The 13275-nt window shown below is 39.0% G+C and overlaps 1 protein-coding gene across 2 annotated transcripts in view; it reads left to right on the top strand.

Annotated features, from left to right (window-relative positions):
- The window catches only part of ITM2B (integral membrane protein 2B), a 33683-nt gene extending 27171 nt beyond the window's left edge, over window positions 1-6512 (top strand). Inside the window, exons 3-6 of one of the 2 annotated variants that reach the window (XM_036745732.1) lie at window positions 2490-2681; window positions 3445-3555; window positions 3866-4016; window positions 5736-6512. In XM_036745732.1, the coding sequence (XP_036601627.1) occupies window positions 2490-2681; window positions 3445-3555; window positions 3866-4016; window positions 5736-5821 (540 nt within the window). In that variant the 3' untranslated portion in view covers window positions 5822-6512. The remainder of the gene's footprint in view (window positions 1-2489; window positions 2682-3444; window positions 3556-3865; window positions 4017-5735) is intronic. The other variant, XM_036745733.1, reaches the window with a different exon arrangement.
- Window positions 6513-13275: the final 6763 nt, after the last annotated feature.

The raw sequence follows: 13275 nt of genomic DNA, 5'->3' as shown, positions 1-13275 counted from the left end.
TAATTTACTAATACAGTGGAAAGTAGAAGGAATGCTGGGTTTGGAGTCGGAGGACCTAGATCTTGGGAAATCACAACCTCTGGACTCCACAGGTTTCCTCAGCTGTGAAACAAAGGGCTCAGACTAGATGTTCTCTGAGATCCCTCCAGTTCCAAATCTTCGGTGCTATCTTGATAATTATACCTGTGTTGACCCTCCTATTTTTAACTCAATAGTTTAGGTACCCAATAGTTTCTGTCTTAGATGAGTGCTGTTAGCATATTAATATGAAACACAGTGATGTCGGTCCCAGAAAAGGGGTAAATTTTATTCTTATATTTACTCTATCATTCCCTAAGCCAGAGGTTCTGAAAATTTTTTGATCCAAAGATTTCTTTGGCAGTCTAGTAAGGCTTTTTTTTTTTTTTTTGGAGGGAAGGCAAGGCAATTGGGGTTAAGCGACTTGCCCAGGGACACACAGCTAGTAAGTGTGTCAAGAGTCTGAGGTTGAATTTGAACTCAGGTCCTCCTGACTCCGGGGCTGGTGCTGTACTCACTGTGTCATCTAGCTGCCCCAGTGAAGCTTTTTTGATCCCAAGACTCCTTTGGCAGTCTAGTGAGGCTTATAGACCCCTTCTCGGAATGATGTCTTTAAATATATTTTTAAAAAAATTTATAAGATTACAAAGAAAACCAATTATTTATAAAAATATCAAAATTTTTCTTTTCAAATTATCAAAATATTTTCAGAAACAAGTTCATAGATTTCAAGTTAAGAACCCTTGCCCTAAGCTAACTGTTAGAGTTTCCAAACTCTTCTGATCTTCATAATAACTTCAGTGAGAATAGTTTATTTTTTTAAAAAATCAGCAGCAGCCTACCTGTCCATTCAGGCATGGTATCTTAAATTTCCTGAACCTTAATGAATTTTTGCTATGAAACCTTGGTGGTTCTGCAGAGGAGAACCTGGGAAATCCCTGCTGCTGTTGCCTGGGTTCTGATATTTTAATATTGGCTCTATGTGTACAATATCCTCAAATAAAGAAGCACCATAAGATGATGGACAGCCTTGGAGCACCAGTAACTATGGAGGTGTATCTCAGTGAAATACAAAAGTCAGTGGATGGTGAGTCTGGAAACCTGTATTCTGTCCCTACTTCTGCTATAAAGTAACAACAATTCACTTGATCAAATTTGAACCTCTCTGGCCTTACTTTTCCTTGTACATGAAATGAGGGTTTGGTATTAGATGATCCTCTGGGCTTCACCTAGGAGAACTCAGAATTCACCTCAGACAGTTGGGTGATTGGTAAGCTGCACAGTCCATTGACTGACATTAAGCAAAGCAAATTTGTTTTCAGAACCTTTAGTAAAGTATCCTTTTATTTCTAAGAAAAATCATCATTGCTTCCTAACTTCAATCCCTAACTTGAATCCCTTTAAAATAATATTTGAAGGCTTTAAAAAAAAAAGCACAACATAATAGCTAATATTGATATAGTGATTTAAATAATTACCTCATTTGATCTTGACAAAAACCCTGGGAGGTAGATGTCATTATTATCCCCAATTTACAGATGAGGAAACTGAAGCAAACAAGTTAAATGACTTGCTTAGGGTCACACAACTGATAAGACTGAGGCAGGATTTGAACACAGGTCTTCCTTTCCCCATAACTGACCGTCTCTATGAAGTTTGTTAATGTAATAGATAGTGAACTTCACAAGGGCAGGGACTCTGGTCTTTTTCTTCTGTCTCTCTTCTTTCCTCCTTCCCCCCCAAAAGAGTATATTATATACAGAAGAGGTTAATAGCTTGTTCAGTATTCACTTAGTTTCCAAACAGTCATAGCATATGACATTTGTATAACACATTTTCACTTGGTAGAGAAACTTTTCCTCTATTCTGCCATTTTAGACTCAGTAATTTCTGTAAGAACAAGTCTTATAAAAGGTACTCCACACATATGCATCAGTTCACAGACAGATTTCAGAAAAATATCTTTTGGTTGTAATCCAAAAGGAGAAACAGCAGGCTTGAGCTCGTACAAATGCTTTGAAAACTTGAAAACTTTGGAAAGCCTTTCCCCATCCCCACCCCCCACCCCCCGAAAATATCCTCCTTTTTGAAACACATCTTTACAAAAATGAATTATGAATTATTCGTGCTTGTATGTGTGCTCCCTTTAAATTTACCTGTCACCAGATGAATAATTACTTTTCTATTCTTTTCCTGTCGGGTTTAAAGGAGAAAAAAAGAAACCAGAACCCAAACCTTGCTACTCTTTTTCCTCTTTCTCAGAAACAATTTTAAACTGGATCTCTATTTGAAAATCTGATCTTAAAGAAAATATACTGAAGATCTGTAATTAATTTGTCCTTGTTTGACATTTTAAAATAAAGAGTTTGCCAGAACATACTCTTGAGTTAGAAGTGGTAGCTTAAGTAACACTTAGTTTTTTAAGCTTAGGCTCGAAGTGAATCATGGATATGATTTTAAACTCCTTGCAGCAGGATGATGTCTACTACTGTGGAATAAGATACATCAAAGATGAGTTGACCCTAAATGAGCCAGCTGCTCGCTACCAGACAATTGAGGAAAATATTAAGATTCTTGAGGAAGACAATGTTGAATTCATCAGTGTGCCAGTCCCAGAGTTTGCTGATAGCGATCCTGCAAACATTGTTCATGACTTTCACAAGGTGAGCCACCCATTCTGAGTTATAAAAGTCCTATCATTTATTTCATTAACTTGCGCCTCTGCAGTTTCTAATTAAAGTGGTTCACTTATTTAATAAAAAAAAAAAAAGTGCCATGTTACTTAGAGCCTCGATATTTGGGGTTTGTTTTTTAGTGAATTACAGCTCCCAAAAGATACAGCCTGGTTTTGATTAATTATGGATAAATTAATTAACCTTGTAACCTGAGAGTGTTTGTACTTTTTTAACGGGGCCTGGGTTTCCTCTTAAATATCAGCCGGAAGACTACCTTCCTTATTGTCCACCGTGTTTCTACTTCTTGGCTACATTCTCCAAGCCAGCGTATTATTTGCTCTTTATTTTTTATTTATTATTTGCTGTTTGTTATCTTTATAAATGTTCTCCATCAGCAATACAGAAAAATCTAGAGTTTTCTGTCAGTCACCTTCATCTAGCATTCTGAAAAATCATCGAGAGGTTTTGTTGTTAGGCTATTGTCAGTGAAACCCTGAGTGGCCTTTAGCGGGTAAATGAAGATAGGGAACGTTGACTACTATAGCATGGAAGTAATTTTTGTTCTTGACTTCCTCTCTCCCTATCCCACCAAGTTCCAGATTCATTTAAAGCAGAGTGATTTATCATGAGAGTGAGAACCTCTTTTACATTTTCTAAAGTCAGCTCCACGTGAAATCTTAAAATGCAGTTTCTGCTAATCCTATAAATATTCAAATAATGTGACTAAAATACTCCTTTTTTTTCCCTTCAGAAACTCACAGCCTATCTCGACCTTAACTTGGATAAATGCTACGTGATTCCTCTGAATACTTCCATTGTGATGCCTCCCAGAAACTTACTGGAGTTGCTCATCAACATCAAGGTAAAGAAATTATTTAATTCAGTCTACTGATATTACCATGAGCTTATAGGAAGGAGAGGTAAGAGACTCACTTCAGGAAACCATCTTTCCACTAAAACATTTCAGAATTTGGCAAAGGAAATAGTGTTTTAACATCTTAGAGATTATTCCGGTTCCACAATTTTGTCATTCCTGATATTTATGTGTTTAGAAATTTAATGTTTTCTTTAGTGAGCTAACCAATAGAGACTGAGAATTCTGGCACTTGTTTTTATTTCACTAAAGAGGGTGTGGTGATACATTTGTATTCTTTTTTTTCTTTTTAATGTAGGCTGGAACCTATTTGCCTCAGTCCTACCTGATTCACGAGCATATGATTATCACTGACCGCATTGAAAACGTTGATCAGTTGGGCTTCTTTATTTATCGGCTGTGCCACGGCAAGGAAACTTACAAATTGCAGCGCAAAGAAACCGTTAAAGGTAAATACTTTCTTAATGCTTTAGGCATGGTGTAGAAAAGTTGTATGTTGACGCTTCATGTGCAGTTGAACTCTACTAAAAGCCTGAAGGCTTTTAAAGACTTAGTGGCCTTGCTATGGATGGATCGTAGCTCTAGGGCTGGAAGAGACCTCAAAAGCCATCTAGTCCAGCTCCCTTATTTTACAGATAGCAAGTGATTTGCCCAGGGTCACACAGGTCGTTAGCGTCAGAGATGAGAATCAAATCCAGGTCCCCTGACATGTAGGGTCAGAGTTGCTTCCAGTGTTATATTGCCTCTCTTAAAAACTGGAGCTAAAAGGGACCTGAGGCCCCCTAGTCTAACTCTTTAGTTTTACAGATGTGTAAACCAAGGCCTAGAGTGAACTTGTTTACAATAATAAGTGGCTTGCCCAAGGTAGTGTCAGAGCTAGGATTTGAATCTATGCTGTGTTGTAGTAAGGGAAAGCTTAGGTTATTGTCTTGATCCCTAATTAAACATATATGTGCTCCTTACATCCCAGGTTCGTTGTGAAGAAAAGACCTTGTGAACCTCAAGACTGAGCCAGATAAACAGGAGCTACTAATATCCTGTGGTCTCTTTTTGTATTTCAAACCCATTCTTTTTAGGTAGAGACCAGAGGTCTAAAATAGGTAGAAGAGTGTAGTTGGCCGTGTCACCTACTTGAAATGCTGATGATCCCGTCTTTTCTTCACCTCTTCTTCTTCTTCTATGCTCTGTTGAGTTGCCCGCTCCATCCTTTAAGAATGCTAGTTCTGATTGGGCTGCATTTCAGAAGTTTTTGCCATCCATACATCCACATACATTCTCAAGTGAATGCTCTAGCATTTGGAATTAAGGGTTCTTTGTGTAGGGGGCAAGTTTTACATTTGAACGTTATCAGTTTGTGCAGTGGTACTGTCAGTGTGCCAGCAGTCTGTAGTTTTGAGTGGAATGAGGAAGAGACAGGGACCAAGAACATACCTGCTGGGTCATCGAAGTCATCTCCTAACAGAGAAGAGAGATACTTGTGAAAATAGAATATATAAACAGGACATAGCAACTCTTTGCGGGGTATGTGGAAAGGAAAGAAGAACCAGAAATGCCATAGTGATGTGCACTTCACGGTGACCAGAAGGATCATGGTGTGTGCCATCGATAGATGGGGAGTTATTTGAATGGATGAAACCTAACCAGGTAGGGAAAAGAATGTGGACAGTGAAAGTCATAATCTTGAGGAGCACCAGCATTTCAGCCAGAAAGATGGTAAAAGCAGTTCTCCTTTAGGATAGACCTGACAGCCACACAGAAATGATTAACTTGAATTCCAAGACATTTTATTGGGAAAAGAACTTCCAAGCTGGCTTTTTAATGTGTGAGGTTTACACCCTCTGTTATCTTTAGCAGATCGTTCAGACTAGTCAAGATAGAAAGTGAAGAAAAGGGAAATATCACTTGGTTTCATGAAGCCCAGGTCTTTGACAATAGAAGGTATTCTAACCATCACCGTGCTCTGAATCTTCTCAGTTCTAAAATGTGACGCTTAGTCATTGACCAAAGTGGAGTGAGATCCTTTAGGGCAGGGCTGGTTTCATTTTAGTCTGTGTATCCCTATAACTAGCAAAGTAATGGCCGTAGTAGGGGCTTAATAAATGCTTATGCAATTAAATATAAACGTGTAAAATCCAAAGTGCTTTTAATCTTCTCTTTTACCCGCATAGGTATTCAAAAACGTGAAGCTGACAATTGCGTCAAGATCCGGCACTTTGAAAACAGTTTTGCTGTGGAGACACGCATTTGTGCATGAACATAAAATGAAAAACACAATTCTGGTGAAAAATTTTAATACAGCAGTATAATCCCATCCTTTGTATTTTGTGCAGTGATTCTTTTTAAAAAATTTTTTTTCATGTAAGTAGTAAGCAGGGTTCTGTTGTCTTTTCATCTCATAATACAATTAAAATTAGCAGTAAATTTGAAGAATCATTCTTTGCTTTTTTCCCCCTAAGTGTGGTTTCTTTTATATTTGACTTAGTAATTGTATAAAGACATAGATATTAGTACATTTCATGTGACAGGCCTTAAGTATTAAGGAGAATAAAATTTCTTTGAGACATTTGTCAGGATTTTTATGTTTTTACTTTGCTCCTTTGAGGGAAGGGTTATTGAGGGGGGCTGGGAAATCTTAACTCTGCATACATACAAAGTGAGCCGTAGTAGCCATTTATCCTTGTTACTTACCCTGCTGCCTAGTTTGTTACAGCATTTAAAAATGCATTTGAATTTTACTCCAATTACAATGTGCAGTATTTTCAGTGTCATATCTAACTCTTTAGGTTATGATTTCCAACTTAATGTTTTAATATAATAAGCACCTGCTGTAACAGTGATTCAGAAAATGTAATGGAATTTAAGCAGTGACTTGTGTTACTAATTTGTATATAACTCATGTATGTGCAACGGAAGGAATATAAATCTTACAAAATTGTTTGTCTAAAGGACTTGTGGTTTTTTCCTCCCCCCCACACTAAAAAATAATTAGGAACATTGACTCTTTATGACAGAAGCCATCCGTGGAAAGGAATAAACATAGTTCAAAACCAACATCTGCACTTTATGATGTACAGTGGATATGAGCATATATAAGATATGAGCAAGATATGAAGGGATATGAGCAAATACAAGATGTTTCAGTATCTAAAGCAGTTTTTTCGTTGACTAGTTAGAAAACTACCCAGACCTTGACCTTGACCTTAAAAGATGTTTTGAAATGGGAGCTTTGGCATTAACAATAAGAATTTGGAAAGGAACACTTCTTTGTTTAACTAAAGTACTGTTACTTTATTAAAACACAAAAGGTAGGTCAGAGTAATCCATGAGAATTACTCCCTCACCGATGGAAGATTTTTAAAGATAGGATCATTATGATTCTTTAATATATTTTTATGTTGCTTCCCTTCTGGACAAATTTAGAGCCCATCACTTCTTAATGTGCCCATGAGTGACTCCTTTATAATTCTCCAAGTCTGAAAGCAATTGCTTTGGGAAAGTGTTTAGAGCCCCTAAAGGATGATGGAGTATATAAATCATAGCTACAGAATCCCTAGCTTCGATCAAATACAGCCAGAAAGGCTGTTTTATCTGAATTCTGACCCTTGCATGGCTCATTCTGTGCAATGTAGGATTAGTATTAAGTCTGCTAATCATTTTGGTATTGGATACTTTTTTTTTTCAAGGCAGACTGTGCTCTCATAAAATGCAGAGTGTGTTGACCCCCTCTTACCCTTCTGCTCCTCCCATCCTTTCTCTGATTCTAAAATTCTGTGATTTCACAGGTGAACTAAAAAACCCCATGCTTCAGAAGATAGGGGTGTTGCAATGTTAATGGGAGGAAAGAGGATTGTATTAATGATCTACATTGCTACTTTAACCAGGCAGCGGTTTAGCATGCCACGCTTTGAGTTTGTCTTTCCCTTAGTCTGCAGGAGCAGGAACTCATGAATTCCTAATTTAAGAAACACCATTCTAGTCCAGTGTTCCAGTCAGGTAGACAGCATCATGTTCACACCACTCTCTACATGTCCACTCCCTATCCGGATGATAGGATAACCACAGCAACCTTGCAGTCATTTCTCAGAGAAGCAATTAGGTGTAATGAGTACTAAGCCAGACTTGAAGTTAGGAACACTTGGGTTTAAGCATTCCTTCTGGCCCATACTGTGTGACCATGGACAAAATCGCTTGATCACTCTGATATCATCCCTTTGGAACTTTCTAAGACTGGGTGGTGAAAGGAGTCTCCACACCAGAAATTCTGTACATTAATTGAAATTGTAGGTCTGATCCAAAAAAACCCCAAAAACCTGTGTGCTACAAGACGTCAAACCAGCCTGAAATAACAGTCCCATGTTGTTCAGTCATGTCCGACTCTTACTGACCCAATTTGGGGTTTTCTTGGCAAAGATACTGTAGTGGTTTGCCATTTCCTTCTCTATCTCATTTTACAGATGAGGAAATTGAGGCAAACAGGGTTAAATGACTTGCCCAGGGTCACACAGCTAGTATTTGTCTGAGGCCAGATTTAAACTCAGGAAGATGAGTCTTCCTGGCTTCACTCTCAGCCCTCTATCCACTGCACCACCTAGCTATCAACTCAACTCTCAGGAGTTAGCCTCAAAGTATTAGGATCATTCCTTACCAGTCTCAACTTTCCCTTTCAGAGACCACATAGCTAACTTGTTTCTATTCACCAAAATGTGAACCATTTGTCATGGCCCTCTAGAGAAGTAGAGGTCCAAGAGAAAAGCTCATCAGCATCTCTTTAGCTTAGATGACTTTAGTTCCTTCCGTTTTTCTCACCAGTTCCTTTTTAGTCTTATTTATTCCTTTGAACTTTTTTAACCTGGCCCACATTCCTTTCAGGCTGTCTTTGTAGTGTCCTGCATAGAGAAAAGGACTTACCCAGCTTCTAGCATAACTCAAAACCTGTTTTCCTTTTTGCCACATAACGTCTCAGGCAGCCCAACCTGTCTCCTGTGAGGTGCCCCCATTCCTTTCTTGGAAGCATGAAAATAAATGAGTCAATGAAGAAGGAACACATCAGTTGTGGATGTTATTAAAGGAAAGCAATTCAGCCTAGTCCTGATGGTGCTTTGGTTCCATAGCATTGTGGTGGTGTTCAGGATGGCACAGCCTCTTCCCCTCCACCATTGGGAAAAGAACTCCAGGGAGCACCTCTTGTTAGTCATATCCTCATGTGGGTTACATTAACCCTGGAATCTTTGGAGCAACCTCATCAGTTATAATTCTGTCTGCAGCTATCTATCATCCAGAGTCATTATATACTCAAAACAAATACTTGGGTTACAGTGACCCTAATCTCTAAATGAATGGTTGCTTAGAGATAATAACTTAGTCATAAGATTCTTTAAGATGACAAACGTGCATTATTACATTTGAGCTTCACAACCTCCCTGTAAGGTACACGGATTGTATTTGTTGTTTGATCATCTCAGTTATGCCTGACTCTTTCTGACCCCATTTGGGGTTTTCTTGGCAAAGATATCAGTGGTTTGCCATTTCCTTCTCCAGCTCATTTTACAGATGAAAAAACTGAGGCAAACAGAGTTAAGTGACTTGCTCAGGGTCGTACAGCTAGTAAGTGTCTTGAGGCCGGATTTGAACTAGCTGCTCTAATTCTGGGATGTCATTTGAGCTGGAAGCAAGGTGGCAAAGTAGATAGGAGCCTTGGACCTTGAGTCAAGATGAGTTGAAATCCAGCCTCAGGCACCAGCTTTGTGACCCTGGGCAAATCATTTAATCCCTTTGGACTCAGTTTCCTCACCTGTAAAATGAGCTGGAGAAGGAAATGGCCAATCACTCCAGTATCCTTGACAAGGAAACTCCAAATGCAGTTATTACATGGTATTACTAACTCCCATTTGATGACCAGAGGGGCTAAGTGATTTGGTCACTCACACAATGCGTGTAAGTGGTGGAGCCTGGGAGTCCAGTCATGGTGGTCTGACTCCAGTCCCAGTGTTCTTTCCATTAAGCCATGAGCATTGTGGGAACTTGGATACTTTATGCTTAAAATGACTCTTTGTCCTTTAACGGACATCTCCCTCAGATGATGGGCTTGCAACAACTTACTTTAAAATGTTGATACTATGAAATTATGTACAACGATATGTATAGGTTTTTCAATGCACACTGAACCTCTGGGTATCCAAACAGTCCTGATTGATAGTGATTGTCTCTGTTTATTTTCCAACGTAGGACAGATTAACACAAAAAAAAGTCTAATACACTCCAAATTTGCTCATTAAGAAAGGCTATTTCTTACCAGTCTTCTTCCCTCTTTGACTCCCTCCTATCCCTTCCATTCCTTCTTCCCTCCCTCCCTCCTTCCCTCCCTCCTTCCTTCCCTCCTTCCTTCCCTCCTTCCTTCCTTCCTTCCTTCTTTACCCAGGCAGCAGTCTCTCACAAGTCTAATTTCATTACTAATTGGCACTGGAACTTTGACCTGCTCCATTTTTCTGACGTGGGCTAGTCAGACAATTGGCTTACCCCTCATCTGCTCAGATCTCCTCAGCTCAAGCAATCCATCAACCTTCCTGACGGCAGGGTTTATAGGTTTGTGCCACTGAACCCAATCTTAACAATTTCAGTGGTCGTTTCTTTGGATAGAATTCAGTGACCTGTGGTTTGAGAAATGATTTTATTTTTAATTTCTCTCTGAAATGACTTCTCCTGCACAGAAGTCCTTTGGCTGATGATTTGTTAAAAAATTATAAATTTAGCCATCAATAGAAGCGACCAAATAAAATGAGTAAGAGATGGGAACTGGTCTATGACCTCACCAACACTAGGATGCACTGGATAAGGAAACTTTGTCAATTCAGCTCAGCGCTTCCTTTCAGCTTAGAGAGTTTGCCAGAGTACTGAGAGGGTAAGTTACTTGCCTAGGGAACTTGAACATAATTTTTCCAGCCTCCAAGACTGGTACTTAATTCTGCTACCTGTGAGAAATGAATATTTCTGTCTTGTACTTAATAACTAATTCTATTAGAACCGAGGTTTTTCCCCTTTTCTATTTCCTCTGCCAGAAACCAACCAGGGTGGTAAACTTCTTAGAGATTTACCCAGGCCAAGAACTAATCAGACAGTAAAAGAAATTCTAATTTTAGGCTAATGGGTGCATTCCATGCTCATTGTGTTTGCCCAGACAGGTCTGAGAAAATGTGGATCTTTCCTTTTGTCAGACAGGTGATATGGAAATTGATGTCTCTTTGACCAAGATTTGGGTGGCACAGGTCACGTGTCCCAAGACCCTCATTTTAATATAGCCTACCTCCCATTGTGTTAACCAATCAAAATTGATTACCACCTCTCAGGAACACCTGCTCCTCAAAGAGCATGTGAACTGTGAGCCCACTGTTGTGAGGGGTCTTTAGTCTGAGAGAGACTGCCAAATGACCATCCTTTTATTAATAATGTGCTGGCCTTATTAAAATGATTAAAGTGCCCAGAAACTCTGTCTCAGAATTTTTTAATTGTCACACACCATACAAATCACTATCAATTCCTATTTACACCTTATTAAAAGAAAAAAAATTATTGATTTATCAGAATGGCAGTAATATTTGCCTCTGTATAACTAGATCATGTAGATATATATAGAAGTGCATAGTTCACTACTAAAATCGCATATTTTACTGCATGGTTTGCATTAGAGCTGGCTCAATGCTGTTCATAATAATCTGAACACATTAATTTGGTTGCTGCAATATAATCTGGCCATTGGGAATGAGTCAATAATAATGATCACATAAGGGATGTCATATAGGAAAACTAAGGAAGTGCAATGAGCAGAAAACAGTTGCTGTCATAGTTGGCTGGCAGAAAAATTGAAGCTTTGCTCTTTGAGCAGATTAGCTCCTTGAATATAAATTTGAGAACAGAGCAAGTGAAGCAAGAATAGGCCATAGTCATAATTAGTCCTCATCAAATTGTCATAGGAACCTGGGATTTAGAGCTGGATGAGATTTCAGAGATCATGCCACCCATCTCTCTTACTGTCATAGATAAATGTGATGACGGAGGAGTCTGAAGAGGTCTTCTAGTCCTTTTACTTGGCTCAAGGAAAGCCTGCGCAGTACTTAAATGGCCCCAAACAGCTGTCCATCTTAGTCACTGACTGCTTATTAAATGCCATACTATGTCAAGCTCTGTAAGGATTGCAAAGATGTGGACAACATGGTCCTCCTCCAGGAGCTTATTGTTCAGGGATTCTTCATCTGGGCACCATGAGCTTTATTTTTCCTTTTTATATTTTGATGACTGCATTTCAATATAATTGGTTTCCTTTGTAATTCCATGTATTTTGTGCATTTAGAAACATTCTGAGGAGTCCATAGGCTTCATGAGACTGCCAGAGGGGTCCATGAAACAAAAAAGGCTAAGAACTCTGCTCTAGATAAACCATACATGCAAATAATGACAGTTATATCTGTCTCCCCAAATATAAGAGCTCCCTCAATACTGTTTGAGCCCCCTTCCCTTCCCTTTCCTCTATCAGAGCCACTGGGAAAGAAAAATTTTCCCTCTGGAATGAGCAGGCAGTAGGAGTCAGCATTGACAGGGTACACCTGTTTTGAGGCCAGTGTGCTTGTGAGGGCAAGTTGTGATTTGAGGGCACCACTGACAACTCGCCCAGCAACTATTTTCTGATTGGTCAAGTATTAAAGCTTGGCCAAGCAGCTATCCATCACTCAGAGGTCAGAAGGGATTTGCATCCCTGTTGTCTGTATCAGACTCTTAACAAAGAGGTTTTACCAGGTTGTGGTAGGGCTCCACTGTAATGCACATAGTGACATCATTGCAAAATGATTGAAGAACAATGTCATTTGGGTCTACTTTAGACAATGTATTTCCTGTACAGAGTAAGGCATTACAAAAATGCCAAAGGAATGGAAGGGTAAGTACTGTCGCTAAGAGGTAGAAAAGTAAAGGGGAGGAAGAGTGAAGAAAGTGAGATCTGCTCAATCTCCAGGGTTAGACATTTAAAATTTTGAGTAAATTGTTCAGCGGTGAAAAAAATCCTTAATACTCAGGAACTCTTTCCTCCTCTCTATCCTTGCCATGTCTGGTGGAAATTAATCCCACTTCTTCCCGTCTTCAGCCAAGTCATGTAGAACCAGATGCCTCTATAAGATTTTGCCAAGAACGTATTTAACAGTTCAGTAATATTTAGGATAGGCATCCATGACTTGCATACTAACTTCAGAAGAAATGAAGAGCACTCGGTAAGAACCCATCTTAAAAATAACCCTTAATCCTATTTGTATTCTTTAGATTTCTCTTATTCAAGAGAAGTAACCCCAGTTCCATTAAACTTGCCTTATTACTGCTATTTTTCACCTTTCATCCAACTATACAAACCAATTTATTGAACTACCTGTGGTGGTGGTGGTAGGGAACGGAATCTCTTCTCCATTTATCCATTCAATTAATATTCATTTAGTACCTGCTACATGAAAGGCATTCACTCTATCCATCCACTCCATCCATTCATCTATCTATCCATCCGTACATCCATCCAAGTCCAGTTGTTATCCTGGACCAGAAAGATAGGAGTGGCATCACTAAAACAAAGTTATTCACTTGTCTTAGCTCCTGTTCAGTTTCCATTAATAAGTTCCCACTTATCCCACTTATTAAGTAGGTAAGTGAATAAATGAATGTTGATTCAGGTTACAT

The sequence above is a fragment of the Trichosurus vulpecula genome, chromosome 2 (assembly GCF_011100635.1).
Source record: "Trichosurus vulpecula isolate mTriVul1 chromosome 2, mTriVul1.pri, whole genome shotgun sequence".
In the NCBI taxonomy this organism is placed as follows: Eukaryota; Metazoa; Chordata; class Mammalia; order Diprotodontia; family Phalangeridae; genus Trichosurus; species Trichosurus vulpecula.
Note: the sequence above shows the minus strand (reverse complement) of the source record. Positions and strands in the feature narration are given on the sequence as shown.